General features: G+C 37.2%; 1 protein-coding gene across 2 annotated transcripts in view; it reads right to left on the bottom strand.

The window, feature by feature from the left end:
• Nucleotides 1-25,832, bottom strand: part of KIAA0368 (KIAA0368 ortholog) — a 96,425-nt gene that overhangs the window by 50,937 nt on the left and 19,656 nt on the right. For both annotated transcript variants that reach the window (XM_012721467.1, XM_004677436.2), the window contains exons 2-11: nucleotides 22,396-22,526; nucleotides 16,298-16,414; nucleotides 14,780-14,898; nucleotides 13,496-13,645; nucleotides 12,165-12,333; nucleotides 9,530-9,669; nucleotides 4,815-4,896; nucleotides 2,966-3,085; nucleotides 359-444; nucleotides 59-137 (exon numbers count right to left, since the gene is read on the bottom strand). In XM_012721467.1, coding sequence (XP_012576921.1) covers nucleotides 59-137; nucleotides 359-444; nucleotides 2,966-3,085; nucleotides 4,815-4,896; nucleotides 9,530-9,669; nucleotides 12,165-12,333; nucleotides 13,496-13,645; nucleotides 14,780-14,898; nucleotides 16,298-16,414; nucleotides 22,396-22,526 — 1,193 coding nt within the window. The remainder of the gene's footprint in view (nucleotides 1-58; nucleotides 138-358; nucleotides 445-2,965; nucleotides 3,086-4,814; nucleotides 4,897-9,529; nucleotides 9,670-12,164; nucleotides 12,334-13,495; nucleotides 13,646-14,779; nucleotides 14,899-16,297; nucleotides 16,415-22,395; nucleotides 22,527-25,832) is intronic.

Here is a 25,832-nt window from a genome sequence, read left to right as displayed (position 1 = left end):
CAAAAGGTTTATAAAAAATGTTTTGAAAATATAAAATATTAATGAAATTAACACTTACTTCTTTATATTCATTGATTAGCTTGGTGAGGCCATTCAAAAGCATTGGACCTAGTGGCTTAATCTTGATTTCTGGGCAGCTTTAAAAAAAACACACAGACAAAGCCAGATAAGAAAATTGTCATTACTATCTTTTTTCGATAATCAATTAAAATAACTAGAGATGGAAGTGAAATATACTTATATAACTATTAAAATATAAAAGTTTTAAGATAAGTAAATAGGATTTATTTTAGGTAAGATATACTATTAATATTATCTTCCAACAACTTGAAATTTTATACTTGTTTAAAAAACTTACGTTATACAAATGTGATGCACAAATTGCAGAGACAATGTTCTTAATTTGGAATTTGTACTTGTACCAAAAAGTCCATCATATACCACCTATGAGAAAGGAACAATGTCAATGAACACTAAATAACAAGGACATCAATTACTATTTTCAAATATTAGTCGTGTCAACTGTAGAACTTCTGCAGTATATCTTGTCCTTCAAAATGCATGCAGTTCTTTTTAGTACAAATATTTTAGCCTACCAACTTAGAAAGTCAATCACTAGCTCCACTCAGCAGTCTGTGGAGTAACAAACCCAATGGTCTGTCCTACCAGTCTACAGAACTTGCAGGTAACAGTCCACGTGGCTGTGCACCATCCCCGCAGATGAGATCATTGGGGGAAAACAAGTTTCTTAATTACATCTAGTCATTCGAAACATACTATAGCAAAAGCATCGCAGAAAATTTGAAAATGAAAGCATTCTATAAATGTGTGCTTGGGATCTGGGGCTCCATCTGCTGTGTTGTTGGGCAGAGACAAGGAGATCATGAGGCTGATGAGTTCTGTGCAGCATCCAGAGACCTCGTTTATTAAACACCAAAGAAATATACACTCTTTAAATTCTTCTTCTGTTTTTTTTAATGGGATAGTCTTATGTTTTAAAAAAATAAATCCAAGTGGAACTGCTGGGTCATATGGTAGATCCATTTTTGAGCTTTTGAGAAACCTCCACAGTTGGTCCACAGGGCTGGGCAGTCCACAGCCCCATCAAAGAGTAAGAGAGTGCCTTTTCTCCACACCTTCACACACTTGTTGTTTCTGATCTTTATGATATGGGCCATTCTTACAGGTGTGACGTGATAGCTCATGTGCTTTCAATTTGTATTTTCCTGAAAATAATGATAAGCATTCTTCACATGCCTGCTGGCCATCTCTATGCCTTCTTTAGAGAACTGTCTATTTAGCTCTCCCCCATTTTTCTAAATTGAGTTATCTGTTTGCTGGAAAAGACTTATCTTAAATTAATCTGACAATACTGTAATATATGGAATAATGTGCTAAGACAATAAAAGCAAAAAGATTAAATCAGAATGCTACCGTTTTACAGGAAAAATAAAATTTATGTAAACAGATTATATGTGAAGAACTGCTGGGTGCTTTCTTATGTTGAAAATCAAGGTGAGGTAGCCCATGCCTACTTAAAGGTTGATGAGGCCTCAGGAGAGAAGCTGCTCAGCACCTTCAGGAATTCTGTGATGACAGGTGGAAAGCAAAGGTATACAGACAAATACGTTGGATAATGGCAATCCATCAGCAGTAATGGGAATATTAAGGAAGTATGCTTATGGGTGAGAGACAAAGTTCGTCTTTGAGTGCTCACTTCCGAATCATAAATAAGAACAGCTAACATGAACATATATAAGAAGTCTATGAATATTTTGTCACAAAATTCTAGCCACTTATTATGTATGCAATGTAATGTTACTTCAAATTTTCTGAACCAAAATTATCAAGGTAACGTCTGAGAAACAGAGGTTGAAAAATGAAACTGAAGAAGCTGTGCAATAATTCTAACTTTATGGAGACAGAATCCTTGAAATTAGTGAACTGTTAGACTGCCAGACATTGGGAGTGAAAGTCAGCATCTAGGAAGAAGAAGTAGCCATGTAAACACACAAGCCTGAAGACAGACAGATGCTAAGACAGAAGCCCATGTCCACAGTACAGTGAACACAAAATACCTAAAGTGCAACAATCTTTTATTGAAGCATAAAGTAGAGAGCAAGGGGGTGGCGAGAGGTGAGACCAGAGAGAAATAAATGCTAATTTTTTACCACGTCCTAAGAACTGCTGAACTGAGTAAGCACTAGCCACTGTGCTCAAAACTTTTCATCTACTACCCACCCATTCTTTTTAACATTTTACAGATTTTTTTTTTCAAGTAAAAGCAGAAAAAAACTCAGAGGCATATTTAAGATCAAAAACAAGTAACTAGGTAAAGATAAAATTACACTCAACTCTCTGTAAGCCCCAGAGCTGAGCCGCAGTCACCTGGCTGCAAGGTAAAGGCTTGTGGTGGAGCTTCTATCTCACACCAACAGAGAGTGCACGGATTCCAACAGCAAAAGTAACTGTGGTGGCAACACAGAAAACGAACTGGTAAGACTAGGGGCAGGGAAACAAGTAGAAGACCACCAAGGTACCCAAAAAGAAGTGACAGAGTTAACATCAGCACTGGGTGTAAGGAGACAAGACACTGTGGCTACACCAAGAGTCCACTGCCTCCGTGTGGGGTTCCAGTTACTCATGACTCGAGTTTCTGCTCAGATAATTCAAGCTTCTGGTGGCACTATTTGTGAAGAAAGGCCACTCAGAAAAACATTAATTTGAGATGATCACCATACAACATGTGTGAGTGGTAACCATATACATGACATATACCCTATACAGACCTTCAAAAATCACTGCTGCAGCTAAACTTAAGGTTCAGAATAAAAGGTGGAATCTCCTTAATACAGTTATATAAATCAACCTACCTCCTCAATACACATTAACTCAGTTCTTTCTCTAATGAAACAGAGAATACAAAAGTTGTAAAAGGACATTTTTCTCTGGAAAGAACAGTTACCTGAATGTTAGCTGGGAAAGTTTCTGCAGCCTGCCTCGAACGAAGGAGATGAGGGACGATCTTTAACTTGACCCGTGTACTGACAGGGTCTCTTTTCAGCTCTGGCTTCAGAACTGCTCCCTGTAGGAAATATGTGATTATGACTCAGAATTTCAATTTCAAAATTCATGAGAAACATCTTAATCAGTGGTCTCTCAAATTTTGTCTAAAAAAAAGATACCTTATAATATTTCTACAAGGTAATTTTAATTTAATTAGAAATTAAAACAAAAAATTCTTATTTACTCACTTAAAGATGTTAATAAACCCATTACATATATGGGGGGGGGACAGCTTTACACAGATAAATGGTTGGAAAAGCAGGATGTTTTAGCTTTTCCAGGTAACTGTGGATACTCTTTGACTGTATATAAAACCTGGATAAACAACAGTTGCTTACATGCTAGTTGTCATTTGGATTTGAAACTTTGCATCCGTGAACCTTTGCACGTCCTGTTATGCTAAATACCATTGATCTATCTTGCACAGTGAACAGCTCCCTATCTCCATATGCTTCTGGTATGCCATTGGCCGTTGGAAAATACTGACTCACTGAATTAAGCAACTGATTCAGTATAAAACATTCAAAATTTAAAAATCATGTTAATGTGGCCACAATTCTCATCAGTAGTCTAATTTTTGACAAACTGTATTGAGCTCACTGTGATCAAAAATTTAAATTTTTGCTTGAAAGCTCCACTTTTATCATTGCCTATAGTCATGTTCTTTGTCATTCTGAAAGTCTCATTTTTTCATTTTAGAGAAAGTATCTGCCAAATATTGATCTCCATAACCATAATTTACCTGTTTACTCTTAAGGGAAAATATTTTTTACTGCTTCATCAAGGATATTCTTAAGGAAGCTGAGTTTTATTATCGTTTCATTCATTTTCTTCTGAACCATGAGCGCTCATGGTGAACCACTCATATACTCCAACCTCATTATTTTCCACATAAAGAATACCAAGCCCAGAAGAGTTCGTAAGAGAGATTAGTCAAATCCCTTGTCCCCAATATATGTAAGGGCAACCATTCAGGACTAGAATCCAGTTAGAATTTCTAACTCATTGTTCTTTCCATTACATTACACTCAGTTAATCAAATTGAAGCTAATAAAAATTGTAAAACTACTTATATTTTAAAAGACAAATAAATAACCCTGTTTGTGGGTTTGGCTTCAGAATACTTTTAAACACAATAAACTGAGGAGAGCTTGGATTAAGTAAATGCCCTACGTCGAGGCTTCAGAAGCTTCTAGATTCAGAGTTCAGAAGTCAACAAACTATAGTCCACAGGCCAAATATGGCCAGCAGTTGTCTTGGGAGGCCTTTAAGTTACAATTCTTCGGGGTTTTTTTTTTTTTACATTTTAAAATTATTATTTTAACTCAAAAGAACAGTGTTTCTTAACATGTACAAATTGTAGGAAGTTCAAATTTCATAATCCAGTTTTGCTAACACACTGCCATGCTCACTCAGTTACGTGTTGCCTATGGCTGCTTCACAGTATCACAGAGTAGAGTAGCTGCAAATTCAAAACCTACAGTCTACAAAATCTAAAGTATTTGCAGAAAAAGTTTACTGCTTCCTGATCTACACAATATATCATCACCATTTAATTATCTGAATTTAAAACAAAGATCAGACAAACTATGCTACTGGGAGATTTTAATCAACTTAAAATGGGCTTTTAAATTGACGAAAAATTAGTATTTTTATAGCACAAATCTAATTTAAATGTTTAACTACACAGAGTTCATGTCCACAAAGTATTCTTTATAATAACAAGAAAATAAACTAAAACAACCAACCTCTTTTGTCTTCAGTGGGATATCGCCAAGGTATACTTTGTACATCTTATTAATGATGGCAGGATTATTCCAGTCAATCAAGCTGTAGAAAGTTTCAACATAGCTTGTTAAAATTATTTTTTTTCCTCCCACTTCTATGATTTCAAGAACCATAGCCACAATATTTGTTTCCAAAGGAAAACGTTAAAACACAAAAATGAAATGTATAATGTACATTACAGAAGAGAAGAAATAAACTGCCAAAAATTTATATTAAAAAGTCACTTGTGGGCCCTCCCTGATGGAGCAGCTGCTTCAGTGCAAGTTTCAATCTCCCACCCAGGAGGTGACCACATGGCGCGGCAGACTCTCCTGACCCACCCACTGCTCCCCTCAGCAGTGTACTTCGTAGATTTGCCTGTTCTGCTCCCCACTCTGTCTCTGGTGAATCCTCTCACCACCCCTGCAACTGCTTGTACCCCATTTCTGTATGCATACATAAATAAATCTTTCTTTTAAAAAAAATAGAATATTGAATGAAGGTTAAAAAAAGAAAAAGTCACTCACTGCCCCTTGAATCAACAGGTCAATGGATCCAAGGACCCAGTTTAGTACAAAGGAAGAAAGTAAACTCTCTCAAAGTTAATGCTTTGGACCGGATCCAAGAGAGCTGCACTATATAACACAAGCACTAGTTCCTAGAGCCTCGGGGTATGATTCTTCCAACTAACCACTCTTAGCGACCAAGAAAATTTATACCCACTTCACCATTTAAGTTAAAACCCTAGAACACTTGCAATCCATGGCACTTCTCTAAAATTTAATAGTGATTAACTAATAATGACAATTTCACTGTTTTCTTATATTTTTCCTCTTGCCATCTTTCTAATTTTAGTTTCCTGATTGCATGTTTTGAAAATTCAGAAATGAGTAACACAGAAAATAAAATTCCTCACAATCTGTATCACATTAAATCTCTCTCTTCCTTTCAGTAACTGCTTACTTTGGTGTGTCACTGTCTAGACTTCTCTTCATGTGAAGTAGGTGGATGGGTATAACACGCAGGTAATGAAGAAACAATCACTTGAAGAAGTGATTCTTCTTTAACAAAATTGGGTAATATCTACATATTATTCTCTCAACTCGTTTTTTATCTCTCAACAAAATTATAACTTTTTAGCTGATTGCAAAACTTACATATCTGAATCAGGAAATAAGTATAAGGGCAGGAAAATATGGTTTGCTTTCCTTTTTTTATTTAATACTTTCAGAGGCACCTAGTATAACATAATATTTTTTTAAGGTATGTCCACAAGGGTTTTAATTAGTAGAAAATAATCACATATTCTAATAGCTTAAGTGAAAGCTTGAACTTTTTCAATGGTAACTTGCATTTTTTTTTTCAGTGTAATTTAGAATAAGCGTCTTAGCAAATTCTTTAAAATATTATTTGAATAGGAATTATGTATCTCCTTTAACAGAAATATCAAATCAATTCAAATATAGGCTACTTAGATAATTCACACCCAGGAGAAAAACATGATTTGGTATCATCTTTACTAATGACACGGCAATCAGTTATATCCAATAAAGTCCAACAGGTGTTTGCTTAAAAAAAAAAAGTAGTGATATTATTGAAAAATGCCTACCTTTGTTTTTTTTTTGTTTTTTCGTTTAAAGATTTTTTTATTCATAGAGAACTGGGGTACAGGCCAGAGATGCGGAGGGTGATAGGATTCACCAGAGACAGAGTGGGGTGTAGAACAGACAGATCGACGAAGTACACTGCTGAGGGGAGCAGTGGGCGGGTCAAGAGAGGTCTGCCGCGCCATGTGGATCTCCTCCCGGGCAGGTGGGGATCGAACTCATGAGGAAGTGGCTTTAGCTTCTTAGTGCTGTGTTTTAACCCGCTGCGCCACCAGGGAGGGCCCTGCCTACCTTTGTTTTAATAGACAAAGTCACAACTAGAATTGTTGTAGTCCCAACAAATCAATCCACTATATGACACAAAGAATAGGATCAATTCAAACACCAAGTTTTAAAAAACTTTTTGGGGCCTCCCTGGTGGCATAAGGGGTTAAGTCTCAGCACTAAGAAACTATCAGCACCCACTGCAGTACCAGTTTAATCCCTGGCCATGGAGGTGACCCAAATGGCACAGGAGACCTCTCCTGCCTTGCCTGCTGCTCTCCTAGTCGGTGTATTTCAGTCAATCCACCTGTTCAGCTCCCTACTCCATCTCTGGTGAATCCTCTCACTCCCCTACCTCCACTCTGGCTTACACCTCAGTTTTTGTATGCATAAATAAATAAAACAAATATTTTTAAACAAACAAAAATAAAGAGTTTTCAATAGAGCAAAACCAAATTTTTTTCAAAGGATACCAGGAAAACATGGTTATCAGCAGCATAAAGGGGTACTGGACTTGTAAGAGGACACTGGAGTTAGAAGGGGAATATTAAGTCCAGAGTAGTTCAATTTTCTTATTTTACAGAGTTTTAGCCTGAAAAGGTTAAGTGAGTGTTGCAAAATCAGACAATCAACAAGAGGCAGAACCAGAATCAACTCCATAATTAACATAGTACTACTCTATGAGGCCTCACATGCCCTTCAGTGTAAAATACTCCCTACCGCCCCCCCCACCCCACACACACACAGTTTGTTAATATTTCAATAAAGAAACTAAGACACCATAAGGTTCATGTCCCCATCCTGTTACATATAGTTGCAAAGGCTTCTTTGAAGAGGGGAAACTTGTATGTGCAAAACTGTAAGACTATATTATATTATTATCCACATCTTCTAGCATGTTATCACATTAAGCATTAAAAAGTTTTTTAAAAACTGTTCTATAGGGGCCCTCCCTGGTGGTGCAGCGGGTTAAAGCATAGCATTAAGAAGCTAAAGCCTTTTCCGCATGAGTTTGATCCCTGCCTGCCCCGGAGGAGACCCACATGACTCGGCAGACCTCTCCTGACCCGCCTGCTGCTCCCCTCAGCAGTGTACTTCATTGATCTGCCTGTTCTGCTCCCCACTCTGTCTCTGGTGAATCCTATCACCCTCCACATCTCTGGCCTGTACCCCAGTTCTGTATGAATAAATAAATCTTAAAAAAAAAAAAAAAACTGTTCTATAGGGCCCTCCCTGGTGGCGCAGTGGGTTACAGCACTGCACTAACAAGCTTAAGCCACTACCTCATGAGTTTGATCCCCGCCTGCCCCGGAGGTGACCACATGGCGTAGCAGACCTCTCCTGACCCGCCCGTTGCTCCCCTCAGCAGTGTACCTCGTCAATCTGCCTGTTCTGCTCCCCACTCTGTCCCTGGTGAATCCTCTCACCCTCAGCATCTCTGGTCTGTACCCCAGTTCTATATGAATAAATAAATTTAAAAAAAAAAAACTTCTATAATTTTATTTTTCAACCAGTACCTATATTTTTCATTTTATTCTCTAGTCTTTCACATGTCAAATTTTATTCTATTCTTTATTCAAATTCTTTATTCTGCTTTACTAGTTTGCTATTACTTGGTGAAAATTTACATGCTAGTTTATTTCTTTTTAAATTATGTTGGTAGATAAAAAAACATGCTATAAAAATACAGTTGATTTACTTGACTAATTCCATGCCTTGGAAATCTGAATTTGTTATAATTATAGGAAATGGCAAAATGAACAAATCTATACCATTTTTTAAGTACATTTTTTTCTTATTTATTTCTTATTTTCAATGACTCCCTTAGTATAAATTCCCATATTTAGATGAAATGTTATACACATATCTGTGACTCACTACTACCAGTTTTCTAAAAAGTACTTCAATTTATAATACCAATCAACAGGATACATAAGCATAGTTTCAACAAAAGCCTAACTGAGTTACCTACTGTTAATCAGCTTTATTTACCACTACATATAAACTACTGGGCAGTGTAATACTTGATATTAATTTGATTTCTTAAGTATTATCTGTGAGGCTATCTACTACCTTTTTTCCTCCTGTGTAGATTATGATCTATTCAGTACCTCTTTTGGGGTCTGATTTTCATTGTATTAATCACAATACCTACATAACCTTTGTTAAAAGCAATCGCAAAAGGTTTGTGATGAAAGATGAATCAAAACTGATTAACTTCTGGGTTCTGACATTTTTCATAACACCAGTTCATTTATCAAGTCAGAGCTCTCATTTCTTATGGTAACATTCCTCACCCATTCCTGTTTTTTTTTTTTTTTTTAAAGATTTATTTATTTTGTGCATACAGAACTGGGGTACAGGCCAGAGGCTCAGGGGCGGTGAGAGGCTTCACCAGAGACAGAGTGGGGAGCAGAACAGGCAGATAGACGAGGTACACTGCTGAGGGGAGCAGCAGGAGAGACAGGAGAGGACTGGCTCGCCATGTGGGTCACCTCCTAGGGCGGGGATCGAACTCATGCCGAAGTGGCTTTAGCTTCTTAGTGCTGTAATTTAACCCGCTGCGCCACCAGGGAGGGCCCACCCACTCCTGTTTTTAACTGAAACTCTTAAATAACTTGCTTCTTGCCTTACACAGAATTCTGGTCTTTAGCAAACTATATTACTATCAAATTGTACTTCACAGTCTTGTAAATTCAATGTCTCATTAAACAAAACACTAAAATAACAAATATATGTTAACCAAGCTTTTAGAACTCTAGTCACTTTTCAATTTTTTTTTTTTCACTTTTCAATTTTAAAAGTTTTGAAAAGAAGTAGTTTACCTTTGCTTGCTTTTCAGCTCTAGGTCTGCAGCCGTTGCAACACTGTGACGGGTGTCACTAGAAGCAATCACCAGGTGGAGAACAGCTTCAAGTTCAGGCACCTGCTCTGCTTCTATGAATTTCACTATACCCAATTTGCACTGGAGACAAGTGAAGGGAAGGAAAAACAATAATGATCAAACAGAGAACAGATAACAGAAAAAAAGAACACAACCAAAAACAGTTTAATATAGCAAAAGGTCATAAACCAAGGATTAGAATTAACTAAGAAGCAGTTCCTATTTCAGGCTTACAATGTGCCGGGGACTATACTAAATCAAATATATTCATGATTTCGTTTAACCCTCACAATCTATAAAATAAGTATTATTGTACCCATTTCTCAATGAGGAAACTGAGGCAGAGCTACATTGTAAATGACGAAAGCAAGATTAAAATTCAAGTTTCTGACTCCAAGGCCGCCATTCTGATCACACACTTCCTTTATAGGATACACAGCTTCTAGAGTGATGACACCTTAAGCTATACTCCAAATTTGGAGCCTCCAGGTAAAATAGCAGTACAATAGGAATAAAGTACTCCATGCATTTGTTAAAACAATAGAGAGAAATAGGCCCTCCCTGGTGGCGCAATGGGTTAAAGCACAGCACTGAGAGGCTTAAGCCACTTCTGCATGAGTTCAATTCCCGCCGGCCTGGGAGGTGACCACATGGCGTGGCAGACCTCTCCTGACCCGCCCGCTGCTCCCCTCAGCAGTGTACTTCGTCGATCTGCCTGTTCTGCTCCCCCCTCTGTCCCTGGTGAATCCTCTCACCCTCCGCATCTCTGGCCTGTACCCCAGTTCTGCATGAATAAATTAATAAATCTTTAAAAAAAAAAAACAATAGAGAGAAATAAAAAACCCACATTCCATAGAGTTCCCTCTACTCTCCAGTTAACACTCATTCTTGTCCTCAATATTCTTACAACTAAAAACAGTCTGATTTTAAACACACTTGCAACACTACAAGTAAAATTCTAATCAAACCATTTTTCATATAATCGACTAGCTCAAATGAACAGACTAGATGCTACTAAAAAAAATGTAATATGAAAGAGCTATGACTTTTGCTACCAAATGATTGATTATATAGATATTTTAAAAGATGATTGTTTAATCTTATACAAAGTTAAATGAGAAAAGTAAACTACAAATAATGTATTATATAATATATAAAAATGTGTCACGCAAAATTTTGTGTACACACACACACACACACACACACACAGCAAGATGCAGATGAACAACAAATTGGAGTGGTAGAATTCCAGGTAACTTTTAAGTTTTCTATCATACTTGAGTCTTTAAACTTTACCATTATAAAAGAACTAAAGGCTGTTTTAGCTAAGAAAAAGTATAAAACAAAAGACATTCAAAAATTAGAAGAAAAGCACTTTCATCCTCAAAGCTCAAACTAACAAACATAAAGAGGCCCTTAGAAATAAGCAAGTAATGACCAATAAAAGATTACAAATTAATGTTAAGAATTATAGCCCAGCACTTATTACTGTAGCCCTAAACATCTAGATTCCAAGCCAAGGAGTCAGAACATCATGAACCTCAAGATCTCAGTTCCTTTTAAAAAATGGAAACAATGTCTACAGTTCACTGGGTTGCTGTGAGAATTAAATGAGATAATGTATTTAAATTATTCAGTATAGTGCCTGCCCCACAGGAAATCAAAAGAGCAGTTTCTGTTACTATTTACCTTTCTTACTTAATCATGGTTTAAGGAAGAAAAAAATCCCTAAAACATGAAGGAGGAAAGCTAATCAAACTTAACCAGTGGTGAACAAATCATTCTATAAATTGTGACAAGAATGCCCCACGTGACTCTCCCTGTCCTGGGAGTACTTGTTTTGATCAGTGACCACTTACATTCCCCCAAAAAAAGGATCAAGTCATTTACACCACCATGGAGAGATAAAGGAAGGATTGGAGGACTAACCCATGTTGCTTGAATTCCAAAATAATTACATACTGATCTCATCTGTTCTTCCCTGAGGTGCCTGATGACACAGACACAGTGAGGCACCTTCTCTGTAGAGCACCAGTCTTTTATAAAAGCTGCTCAGAGAACATCTGTGTCCTGTTTAAATCCAGAATAAAATGCTTAATGCCAATTTTTTAATTCCCAGTAAGAAATATAAAAGGGAGTCATGCTTTTTCCCCATATTGTCCCTTGTGAAGTACAGCAGTTCCTCACTTTACCCAAAATGTACAGCCCTAAAAAGCTAAATATGTTAAAATAAATCATATTGTAACCACATCGAAAGCAGCTGGATAGTTATCAAACCTATAAATAAAAACTAAAATGAAAGAAATTAAATATTCAAGCTAGAAATGGGCTGTATTTTATAGTTCGAATGTGTCGACTGGAAAACCTGAAGCGCATATCCCACTCCGCCCTCTCCCTGGAGCTTTAACAAATAACAAATAACTGACATAATGAAGGGAGCACTACATCAACTGCACCCTTTAACTCTGCTTTGCTAGAGTGTCTTTATAGATCAGAACGATGTCACACATGCTTTCGTGGACTTGATGGGGTGAGTGTATGGAGGAAAGTGCCACTGTGAACAAGCATGCAGATACCTGTTCCAACTGTTCAGGTGTCCAGGGATTATCACCAATAACTCGCTTAGCTGCATAAAAGCTCATTCCAGGGGGAGGCTGTGGGATTCCAGAACCTCCCCCACTATTTGAAGAAGAACCCTGTGCTGAAGATGAATTCTGGCGACTCTGGGATTCATTTAACACATATCTGGAAAAGAAATAAAAAGTAAATGTTTCTATAAATACTTGCACATATGCAACGTACATACAGGAGATTCCAACTACATACTTTCCTCACACAGGATTTTTCTGAATGAATAAACACGTGAAATTAAAATGTCATTATGTAAGGAAAAAATTTAAATCTGAAAAAGCTATCTACATCTATTTTGTGTGTGATCAAGAAAGAAATTTGGTGAAAGCAGAATTTTAGAAAAATCTCTCTTAAAGCAGGAGAGCCTACAACATAAGCAAGTTGGGTCTATCACAACCTGCACTGCAGCAGGAGCAGAGCGAAATGAAACAGCTCCTGATTTTAAGAACTCTAACTCTATTGGGAGAGGGGCGATTGTCAACAATGCAGGAGATACAAAGTGCCAACACAGGCATCTCGTTATGGAGAACAGTGCCCCTGTCCAGGGCAAGAAGTCAAAGATACACACAGGTTGCAGCTAAGCTAGTCTGGAGCCCTTTTTCAAAGTGACTTTTTTTGGTTCGCATTTCTTACTTTCTCCTTTTCTTTTGATAGGGAAGCACTCCACATAGAAGAGACCTATATTTTCTTGAAAAATAGAAAGAATGTGTGAAATTGAGTATGTGTAACAACTGGAAAATGATAGTCCAAGGATTTTAAGGTGTGAACTGGTAAGATCTATGTTTTAAAAATACTCTATGGCCAGGAAGAGAACTGTGAGAAAAGCAGCTAATGAAAATTATGATAAGAGCTGAAAAGAGCCACATAGGTAGAAGATATCAGTGGGGACGGTTCCAGGACACATCAGGGAGGGAAGCGTTACTAGGAAACTGATATTATAGCAACAAAGAAAAACTGGATGCAATTTATATCTGCAAGCCTAGATGACTAGTGGAATCATAACAACACTGGTCTTGGTTAAAGAGAGGAATTATTTTATAGAAAAGGACATTACAGCTCAAACAGGTTGAGTCTGAAATCCTAACAACTTTAATCCCATGTGTATGACCAAATAGGCAGTGGGCTGAAATTTAGAAGTCAAAGCTGCAGCAAACAGAATCTGAGATACATCTATCGACAAGTGAAAGCTGAATCATTAAAAACAGCACTTCACTCCACATAGTGAAAGCAGTAGAGAACAAGGTTGCTGAATTTTGCTTTCACTTTTTTAACTTACCCATAAGGCATCAGAAGGACATCTAGCATGAAGTCCAAAAGCAGCTGCACAGTCTTTGGTTTCTCAGCAAGATTAAATGGAGAAGCTGATTTTGATGATTCAACAGGGTATTTCATGTGAAAAAGGGTTGGTATTAAAAGATGCATTAAGCTGAAAAAACAATTATATTTATTGCAACTACTTAAAAAAAATATGACTTTCATACATGCAAAGAACAGGCAAAACAAAAACCATAACAACAAGTAGCAACTGTAGGAAGGGCCACTCATTTTCAATACCACTAATGTACAAAGTATTAATCTAGGAACTGGCCTAGATTTCTTTCATATTAAAAGCTTGGTGTACTAATTGGAACTTGGGATTTAGCCAGTCTGACTCATCACTAAAAATACCTGGGAATAAACTACAGAATATGGGTTTAGTATTAAATGCGAAGTTACCATAGGAGATTTCAAAAGAAACCTTAAAGTTTAACTTAACATTTCCTTTCAGTAAAATTTTTTCTTCCAACATTAATTAAAATGAAGTTATTCTAAATCTAAAGAAATTAAAAATTATTCTTGTCAATATTTTGAATATAACATTAAAGTTTCTACTGTGAATAAGTAACACAGCTTCAGTAATTCCTTCTTTCACTACACCATTTGTTATGCTTAAAACACATGAAAACAATTTCAAAAGGCACTTGTAAATGCTCATTAATTTGTACTAACTACAAATTATAGTCTCATTAAAAGTGTGCATGCTTGGAAGCCACCATTTAGCACTACTGTTTCTCTGTGAGTTCTGCACTCTTTACAGTGACTCTCACCATCGAGAGGTCATAATGTAGGTAGGCTTCTGGGCTAAGCCTAAAAATAAAGCTGTCATCTAAACCATCTTTTCACCTCTCCTTTTTCCATACCAATATAAATAGGTGATCTTTTCCTTAAGGAAACTAATCTGTAATTTACATTTTCCAGGACAGAAATGTTTTGACATTAAGAATTGTATAACTCTAAATTTCAAAATCACATCAGATTAGCTGCTTCAAAATAACCGATCGAGACATGATACATGTAGAGAAAAATGCTGTTAGTTCTGCACATTTTTTATACGTTATTATCCAAAATTTTTATTATAATATTAATATGGTAATGTGGAGGTAACAGAAAATTCAACTATTTGTCAGCTGAAAGAGTTCAGTGTACACATTTGCCCAAGTAAAACCAAATATGCAGACCTAATCTGAAAGGCAGCGATTAACATTCGCAGGTAAGAAAGAAGCAATTTGGGAGACCATACCTATCCTGCTGTGGCTGGGGCTTCCCTTCCATGGCAGTGAGAAGCGTAGGGGCCAGTTCACATTGTTTTTCCACTGGTAGGCGAGGATAGCCCATCTTAACATAAATTATAGTAAAATTCTAATATGATAAGAGAAAAGCAAGTGAGTATGTGGAAAATACTCTAGGATTTCAACAAAATTATACAGCTAATAACTTAGGGAGTCACAGTTATAAAAGACACCAATTCTCTGTGCACAAGCTCCTATGTGTCTACTGCAACTTGACCAACTACCACAGCTCAGCAAGAATTCCAGGCCCGCTGCTCAGAGCATCTGCTAACAAGGCACCTCATGGAGGGGACATGACCTACTCTGAAGCTATGTAAATGGACCTGGGCACTTTAAACATGTACAATTTTCTTTGTCAACTCTGCCTTGAGGAAGCTGGAAGAGTACAATAAGTAACTTTTAACTGAAAGCAGAAAGTAATATTTCACCTGTCTAACTCTGTATACCACCCATTAGCACCCTTTCTCCCAGTTTATTCTATCAGTCCTTCCAAACTAAGAGGAAGGTACAGGTGAGAATCCTAAACTGCCGTTTCCCAACTGGTTACCTAGTAAACAACTTCAGTACTCTGGTTTCTCACTCCCAAAACTAAACAGCGGATAATGAACCAAGAGAAACTGAGTGCCTCACTTTAAGCTAACTCATGAAGGTATATCTGTATTTATGTATCAGACAAAGATTTGTTTCTCTGAAGGAATCATCAGTTTAGAACAGAGATCCCATTTCCAGTTTTATTGGCACGTGTTTCTATTTGCTGAGACAAAGGGATATCTCCAAAGAAGCTGTATGTCCAGAATAGGCACAGACAAGGTATGTAAACCAGCAGAGGTCTCCAAAGGTTTGGGATCCAAATGTTAGATAAACCCCAACAAGATTCAGCCTTCACACTAGGAACAACATGGGTCAAAACTATCATCATACCACATCAACATTTTTACACTTAATTTTTATGAAGATGACAACAGAAATATTTCTTACTAACTTCTGTTTACTCTACTTTTTAAAGTATAACTTTCTGATTATGTACCTATATCCAGTTCAGAAACAGATTTTTAATTCAGTCTCCCAATTTCTTCTTGCCATTGTACCTTTTTTTCTTCTTCTACCCTTTATTCACATCTATGCTACATAAAACTCTCATTTCTACTAAACTGATTTCATATATTCTTCTACCAAGAAGCAATTATTCTTTTATATATGAATGTGCCTGACAAGTGACTTCACCAACAATCCTTTGCGCAATGTAAACAACCATGATTATCCTGTTCCTACCATTTCCTTTAAGGTAAATATTTTTTCTGGGCTGTACACAGTGGGAAAACAGTGTGTCATTTAAAGACAAACATCTTATGTTTCTTTTAGAAACTGTCTAAAGTGAAATCTTAAGCTTGCCAATATATTGATGACATCTGATAAGTGCTGAAAGAAAACTTAATATAAGTTAAAAATTATTGCAAAATAGCACTCACTGTGACAAAGGAAACTGCAGCAGGGTCCTGGTACTGAACCAAGAGTGTCTCTACTGGTAGCTGTATTTTTGGGCGACTTTTTATACGCTTATTCAGATGGACCAACAGTTCCATCACCTAAAAAAGAGACAGCCTCATTAAGTTCAGTCCTTATCTTAAAAACAAATTCACTTTTCTTGGTATTACTTATTTTGATGAGTGGTAGTTACTTTGTTCACTTGAAGAACACAATCTGACATCTCAGAAAATGAGTATCAAAATTTTACCCCAAAATACTAGCCCCCAAGGATACATTCACCAGAATTTTACTAGTTAATTTATTTTTACAATGTCCTTCCCTTAACCGAGTCAAGCTCCCAGCCAGGCCGATACTAAAGTGCAGCTCCCAGAAGACCTATAAATAAATGATTGCAACCCACCATTTATGGACTCAATGTTTTTGTCTGCCCCAAATTCCTATTTTGAATCTCTAGTCCCCCATGGTATGGTTTGGAGAGGTGGTTAGGTTTGGATGAGGTCATGGGGTGGGGACTGTCAAGATTGGGTATTCTTAAAAGGGGACAAAAGGTTGAAGTTCTCTGTGCCACGTGGGGATAAAGCAAGAAGGAAGCGCTCAACAACCCACACAGCTTCTCCAGATGCTGGCACCCTGCTCTCAGACCCCAGCCTCCAGAACTCTGAGAAAAGAATGTTTGCTGTTTAAGTCACCCATTATAGCAATCCAAACTAAGGCACACTGAGAATCCTACAAAAAAAAGAAACACTGCTTCCAAAAGAGAAATTACCTATCAGAAGACTCCAGGAATAAGCAGGGAAGAATCTCTAAGAAAACAGTGTACACGGTATCTGCTGAAGCAGCAAGGAATAAGAGATAGACATAGGATTATAAAAGGATTCAGGTACAATGCTGAGGAATTTTTACTTTATTCTGAAGATCACCTGATTCTACCAAATATTTTTCAGCAAGTAAAAACAACCTCCCTCTCCTTTAAGTAGGAAAGAGCAAAAATAGATGTCAACAAGTCAATGATTTGTTGTTTCTATGGGTGAAAAGGAAGATACAGAGGCTCATGTCAAATGGCCTCAATCTTAATTATAAAAGTCAGATTATCTTGCTAAGAGAGGCAAAAGGAGTAACAGATAGAAAAACTCACTTAAGAAAGACTCAAGAATTTAAATGATCTATCCTGGAGAAAAAGACCTGTACTAACACCATCATTTCTGATAGGTACTGCAGTATCAAAACAAGTATTAACAAGAATTGTAGGGATGATCAAAACAACAGCTAAAGTTCAAAGGAATTGACAACAATAATGAAATAGGTAAATTTTAGGAATAACAACAAAACTATAATCGAAGTTAAATATTAAGTGAATGATGACAATAAAATTGACATTTATCAAGCAGTTCTCACATAAAAGATAACTTGTACACTTTGCGTCCTTTATCTCATCTGATTCTCCCCAGAGAGATGGTCTGTCGCCCCACTTCACGGGTGAGCAAGCAGAGGCTCAGCGCAGGAAGGACTCGTCCATGGACACCCACTCGGTGAGTGGCACTGCCTGGATCCAGGGTCCGTATTCTTAACCTTTTCAAACACTGATGCTTGAGCTCCACCTGTCTGAAGTATCTGTCCATATGAGTCATCTCTAGAACCCCTGATACCTTACAGAGACCCGTGGAAAGGACAGGCTAGAGATGGCCATTCTTCAGGATGATAGCAATCATATTCACAACTCCATGCTTTTTCTTTAATGACAAATTCTTACATTTTAAAAGGATCAACTACTTAATTTCCTTTTAGCAATAATATCACCATAAAGATTGATTAATTTTCTAAATTTGGTTATCCACTGTCTGGAACCCTCTACAAGTTCATAAAAATCAAGAAGTCAGCAGAATCAATTCTTCCAGCTGGAAAAAGAGGTAACAGTTAACAGCTATCAAGCAGCCAACAGAATTGAAAAGCTCAGTCTAGTATTTTTTCCAAATCTGTTATCTTAATAGTTATCCATTATTTTGGTAAATATTTGTTATAAGTGAAGTATAACATAAAATGACCAACATTTTCACAAAGTGAACACACCTATGTGACCGGCAGAACTGAATCACAGAAGTCTGCATCCCACTCGCCTACTGCTCCTCACCAAAAGATAACCAATGTCATGACATGCAATACTATTTTTAAATTTATATAAGTGAATATAGAGGATGAACTCATGTGTCTGAAGGGTTTTCATTCTACATTATAATTGAGATTTATCCACATTTTTGCTTACATAAGTTTTTCACCTTCATTAATCTAGTAGGAAAATACCACTATTTATGAATTCTACAACTATAGACACAGGATTATTTCCAGTTTGAGCTGTTAACAACATTTCTATGAACATTATTAGATATTTACTTTGGTAAACATATATGCACATTTCTGTAGTATAGAGACCCAGGGTTTGACATGATCTGTAAATGCATGAGAAAGCTTGAGAATACTTCCAGTTTTCCAAAAGTGGTAATTTTTATTTATACTCCTACCAGTTTATCTGTTTTATAAACAAAAATAATATATTAAAAGGAAGAACATTTGCTCATTAAAGCTGCAAATCAGAATGTAGAAAAACCAGGCAAATTGCACACTGAATTTTTTAACTAAAAGCAATGTTCTTGGGCCTTCCTGGTGGCCTATGGGTTAAGCCTCAAGAGTGCTACCACCACTGGACGGCCTCCCAGCAAAGGGGCCGGGGTTTGATACTCCACTAAGGAGCTGACTTACATGGTTCAGCAGTGGGTCTCCTGTTTCACCTTCTGCTCCCTTCAGGAATATATGTAAGTGGATATGCCTGTTCTGCTCCCTATTCTGTTTCTAGTGAATCCTCTCACCACCACCCACCACCCCACACCTCTGGTCTACACCCCAATTTTCTATGCAAAAATAAATAAAAATCTTACAATAAAGGAATAGTTCTTAAAAAAAAAAAGTTCTTATAAACTAAATCCAATGTAAACCAAGCACTGCTTATAAGCATAACTACTGAACATAACTAGGTAATAATTGAAAAGAAATTCATAAACTGAGATAATTTTTGGTTCTGTCATCTATAAGAAATAGATATAATCAAAGAACTAAGCAATTATCTAATGGCTAACCATGCTCACATTTTGAAATTTTAGTGCCCTGGATTCAAATTCTGCCTCAACCACTTGTTATCTGACCTTAAAATAAGTTATCTGAGGGATAAAAATGGGAATAATACCAAGTTTATATAATCTTGTGAGGATTTAAGAGCTTAGCATTTCTAATGACACAAAATAACATTACCACTATTAATCTTCGGTGAGAAAAACATGCCAAAATAAAGCAAAAAAGAAATAATTTGAACACACACACAAAAAAATCAGTATGTCTAAAAAAGGAAAATTAACTAGAAGTTGGTTTTCCTTTTAAAATGGCTCATAAAAAAGATTAAACCTTGGGCAGTTGTAATCAATAAAATTAGAAATGAGGATGGAATGTCTCCATTTGACGATAAGAATATTAAAATAAGTTTCATAATAGCACGATTTAAGTGAATAAAAAAACTAAACATTTAAAGTAGGTGGTTAAGTATTATACATTCTACAAATAGGTAAAATACAAGGAAACATAAAATCCTAAGCTAAATAAGTAAACAGAAACCAACTCTTGAAGAACCTTTTATGTCTTATTATCCTAAGGGTAGAAGAAGGCCGTGCATGAGAAGTGTTTTAAATAGGCCCTCCCTGGCTGCTCAACGGATTAGGATGCAGCACTGCAAGCTGGCTGCAACCACCTCAATGTGAGTTCGATTCCCCGCCCCCCTTCCGGCCCTAGGTGATCCACATGGCGTGGCAGACCTCTCCTGACCTGCCTGCTGCTCCCCTCAGCAGTTTTATTGATCTGCCTATTCTGCCTCCCACTCTGTCTCAGATGAAGCCTCTCACCACCCATGCACCACTGGCTTGTACCCCAGTTCTGTACGAAATTTTTTTTTAATTGTTTTAAATAGAAGAATGAGGGTCTTCCTTGGTGGCGCCAGGGATTAAGTCAACACTATGAAGCTATCTGCAGCCACTGGACCACGAGTTTCATCCTGGGTCAGGGAGGTGACCCACATGGCGCAGCAGATCTCTCCTGCTCTGCCTGCTGCTCCCACCTCTCTCACCACCTCACCACCACCACCCCCCCCCCCCCGTGCCTCTGGTCTGTACCTCAGTTCTTGTATGCATGAATAAATAAATAAATAGGCCTACCCTGGTTGCACAATGGGTTAGGTCGTAGCACTGCAAGCTATTGGCAGCCACTTCAGTGCAGTTCGATCCCCGGCCCCGGAGGTGGCCCACATGGCACAGCAGACCTCTCCTGAATCACCTGCTGCTCCCCTCAGCATTGTACTTCGTCAATCTGCCTACTCTGCTCCCTACTCTGTCTCTGGTGAATTCTCTCAGCCCCCGCACCTCTGACCTATACCCCCATCCTGTATATATAAATAAATCTTTAAAAAAAAAAAAAACTTAAATAAACAGCAGAATGACAGATCAACTATACATGCACATACATCTATTTCAGCAAAACAGTATTAACAGCAGGCATATCAAATACAGAACAAGAGTGCACCATCCCTTTCTGAAAACATAACAGACATTCTTAAACATACTCTTTCTCCAACAAACCTAAACCAGGCCTCAGAATTCCTCTCAGGGCAGCTCTCCAGGAAGTCATTGCCAATCAATTAGAATGACCCAAGGGATGAAATTTGATGATAGCGCTAAGATCTGATGGTCTAATATAAATACACTGAAGACTAATAAACTATGTTTAAAATGACTGGAGCAAATGTTCCACGTAGAACACTGAATTAAAAAAAGAAAACATTGATATGACACTTTTCCAACTTTTAATAATACTATTTTATATAACCCTGAAAGAGGAGATATACAACATTATCTTGCTTTAAAAACATTTATTTTACTTCCTTTTAATTAAGGTTACATTCATAGTCAGCCAATAATTAAAAATATTTTTGCCCCATTAACATTGGACTTTCATATTGTGATCAAGAGCATGGATTTTAGATCAAACCTCCATACATTCCAAAATACTCATCCCAAATACAACATCTGGCACTGAGGCCATGTGTACAGTTGGTGCTGTATGCAGCTGTACTAAGCATACAAAAGCTATTTTTAAATCACGTAAACTGCCTGCAAAATGAAAGAAACCATCATTAAAGCAAAAAAGATGCCCTACCGAATAGGAAAAAATATATTGCTCTTCATATATCTAACAAGGACTTACTAACTAGGATTAATAAAGAATTCTTATAACTCAAAAACAAATAGCCCTATCAAAAAATGAGCTCAAGAGCTAAACAGACACTCAAAAGAAGACATACAGATAGCCAGTAAGCATATGAGAAAAACATTCACTATCATTTACTAACAGGGAAATGCAAATCTAAACCACAAAGAAATATCAACTCGTATCTCTCAGAAAGGCCCATCTCAAATAGATGAGAAAAAGCAAGTATTGGAAAGGGCACAGAGAGACAGAAACTCCTATACACTGCTGGTGGCAAGTGTTGGCTGGAATGATCCACCCTTTATGAAAAACAGTAGGAGACTTCTCATTAATTCTAGATCTACCATTAAATCCAGTAATTTCATCCCTAGGTATCTATTGGAAAAATATAAAAACACTAATTTAATACGATATAAGCACCTCTATGCTCGTTGCAGCACTACTTATTACAATAGCCAAGATATGGAAACAGCCTCAACAACAGATGAGCTAACAGTCTCAACTACCTGACCTTTTTTTTTTTTTAAGATTTATTTATTTGTGCATATAGAACTGGGGTACAGGCCAGAGGCTCAGGGGCGGTGAGAGGCTTCACCAGAGACAGAGAGGGGAGCAGGACAGTCAGATCGACGAAGTACACTGCTGAGGGGAGCAGCGGGCGGGTCAGGAGAGGTCTGCCACGCCATGTGGTCACCTCCAGGGCAGATGCTGAAGTGGCTTTAGCTTCTCAGTGCTGTGCTTTAACCCGCTGCGCCACCAGGGAGGGCCCCAACGAGCTTACCTTTTTTCGTACTCCTTCTTGGGTGCTGGACAGCTTGAGCAAAACAGGAGGAAGAAATTTAGATATAATGTTCTGTAGCTGTTCATCTGTTTCTGCATGACCGAGTCGTAAAAAGACACGTTCAAGCTGATCTATAATATAAAAAGAAAAAAGGAGAACTTAGGCAAATCAATATCTACCAAACCTAATTACCTTAACAATTTAATCCTCTTCTCTGTACTATATATCCTTCACTCAGAACTCTCACCATAGCTAGCCCTGTAAGCAGATAACTAATACAGCTACAAAATAACACTAGAAGCTTCACTAGTTAATCATACTACCTTACACCCGCTCACATAACCTCTACAAGAGGAAAACAGGCAAAGAATAACAAAATTTTCTCCTCTGCATACATAGGTTTTCAGTTTTCCAAAAGGATCTGGAAACTAGAAAGTACAGAAGGATTTTGAAGAACTCTCTAAACCTAGCTAAGTAAGTAAGACAGCAGTTTAATCAGACAGCAAAGACAATGCAATTTTGGTGAAAACATGTTACCAATGACATTTCTACAACAAAGAATCACTGCCCAAACTGTGTTAACTTACCCTAAGCAGAATAAGACAAGTTTCCACCAAGAAAACCACTGAGAGAGAAACAGATTAAGCATTATAACAGGGGCAGCTGGTCAGACGAGGTGGTCAGAACAATATCTAAACCATGATAAATATAAACCAGCCAACTAATATAATGCTTCTGTTTCTTCAACCATTGTAAATGACTAGATATTTGGTTTCAAGGAATTACTATTACTTTTTTAGATACCATATTGGTACTATAATTAGATTTACTTTTTAAAGGTTCTTTCAAAAAAGGTGTGGTGATTAGTGAGCCTTCAAAGGAAATGTTCTATATCTCTCTCTGAATGATGGTTACACATTTATAAAAATTCATTGAATTCTACACATTAATACTTTCTACTACACCTATTATGCCTCAATTAAATTTTACTTAAGAAAGACCTTATTTTTCAGAAATAAAATTGAACTATCTTTTGGTGAAATAGTAGCTTCTTGTTGAGACATCAGATAATAAGGAGTGGAAATTTGTTAAAAGAACAGATTTTATATGCTTCAACACAAAATAGAAGGTGACTATATGAGAAATATGTTAATAGCTTGACAACAGTAATTTCACTATGTACATACATGCATATCATATCATACTACAACCTCAAGTTTATATAGTTTATATTATAAATAAAGTTACTGCCTCAAATAGAGCCTCATTTAATAAGTAATAACTGTATGTTGTGAGGAAAAGGAAAGAACATAAGCACAAGACAAGATTAGTCGCACCAAGTCTTCTATAAAAATGCCATACCGCCCCCCCCAAAACAAAGTGGACTTCTTGAATAAATAGCGGACTCTACGGCTGGATCAGGAAAAAGAACATAAATCGGAAGCATCTTATAATGCTAGAAAGAACTTGTGATCTGCCACAGGGGCCAACCCAAGAAGCCTATTGTGACCTATGAGGAGCCCAGGTCATAACACCACGTATAAAACAAATGCACAGATGGATCCTCAATGACAGAAATAAATGACTGAGTAAGGAAACACACTGGGGAAAGTAAACAAGTCTAAAAGAATTACAAATATTATTTATTCCAAATAGTAGCATGTGTAGCTACTTCCCCCTACAAGACCTTAATTCCTGCCCAGCCCCTCCTTGAGGGTGGAGTAGATTTAGTGACCTGTTCCAAAGGATAAAGAAAAAGGGCAAATGTTAACTTTACACAGAAGAAATCTGATAAATACTATCTTCACCAGGTGATGCAAGGTGTCACCAGTGATGCCTGTGGCTGCCTTGACCCCTGACCAGAAGCGCATTCCACCCCGAGGCATTCCTTCCAAGACCTATTTAATCACATTAAAACATCAAAAAGACCCGAGAGACCTTCTACAGGATCCTGGGATAGAAAAACTTTCAAACTCATGAGACAAATAAAGCCTAGAAATCACAAAGACCACAGTCAGCAAGCGACAGGACCACTTCACACAGTAATCTGAGCAAGGTCCTGCAGCAGAAAGAGCATCTTCTTGGGAAAAAAAAAAAAAAACACAAGGAAACATAGTCTCTACCTCTTGTAAGAAATATACAGTCTTGAGTTTGTTTCTTTTTAATTAAAAATAAAAAGAAGAAAATAACGAGAGGCAAGCAGAAAGGCAGGAAGGCTGACTCCAACCAAACACTCTTATTTGGTAATTGAGGAAGAAGTTTGAAGAAAGAATTCAAGTCACCATTTTTGTGGAAGTTACAGGTAAGGCGGCTCTCTGCCTTATTGTCTTAGCAGCCAAAATACCTACAGATTTTAGTTACACAATGTACAAGAATAGTTCTGTAGGAAAAGGCAGAAGGTTAAATTCTTGATAACAAACATCAAAGACCAGGTGATACCTGGTCCCTTTCATTTTTCATACAATTATTTACTGGGTGCTTTCTATGCATACCCAGTATAGTGCCTAGCTAGAAAGGAAAAGATAACATCCTAAAACACAATAAAATTATTTACAATGAGAATGCCAGAAAGGGGGCAAAACACGACATGGGAGGCAGGCTAAAGCCAGAGGCTGACTGGTGAGTGAGTGAAACTCCCTGCACAGGGGCCAGGGAACTGACACTATGTCACCTCTAGACACACAAGCTATATATTAGAGATTCACCTTCAGACTTTATGAAAAGAAAGGTAAATTAAGTATAAATAAAGTCAACTACTAAATATTTCAGGCTGTCAAACTTAGCAAATTAGAGAGTAAAGACTTAACAATAGTATGGTCCTTGACCCTGTTTTGGGGGGCACAGAAAGAATGTGAAGTCTGTGGCCTTTCCCCACAGCCCTGGAAATGCACACTCATGAAAGTGACAGTCCAAATCAGGCCCAGGTCTCCAAAAGATACCTGTTCAGAAACAAGAAGTAATGTCACCAGTGTTCTGATAATTCATAAAGAACCTAAACTCAGGTTTGTCTTTCACACACTCAAGTTTTAGTTGCAGGAACTGAGATCCTTTAGATCATCACAAAAATATCTGAGATGTGACAAACACTATTTTAGAGTCAGGGACAAGTTTCATCTTCTCCACAACTACAACTTTACCTTACTCAAACATACATCAAATTAATTTCACTTAAGAAAAAAATTAAAGACATTACCATATCAGATCACTGTTATATGGGGAATATATTTTGAACTATTTTTTTTTCTTATTCATACACTAACATTTTAACCTAAAACTGGAAGATGACATATTATTTTACAGATTATCTTTTTTTCCCCTTTTAATTAACACAAATTCTCTATGTGAAACCCTTGGAGAGTAATATACATATCTGAGAACTTCTCAGATTCTAGAATGAAGTGTAATGCTGTGTATTTCAAACATCCCTATCCTCCCAT

Source organism: Condylura cristata, unplaced genomic scaffold (assembly GCF_000260355.1).
Source record: "Condylura cristata isolate star-nosed mole 26May11 unplaced genomic scaffold, ConCri1.0 scaffold00006, whole genome shotgun sequence".
NCBI lineage: Eukaryota > Metazoa > Chordata > Mammalia > Eulipotyphla > Talpidae > Condylura > Condylura cristata.
The sequence above is the reverse complement of the archived record's forward strand: the minus strand, read 5'-3'. Positions and strand labels throughout refer to the sequence as shown.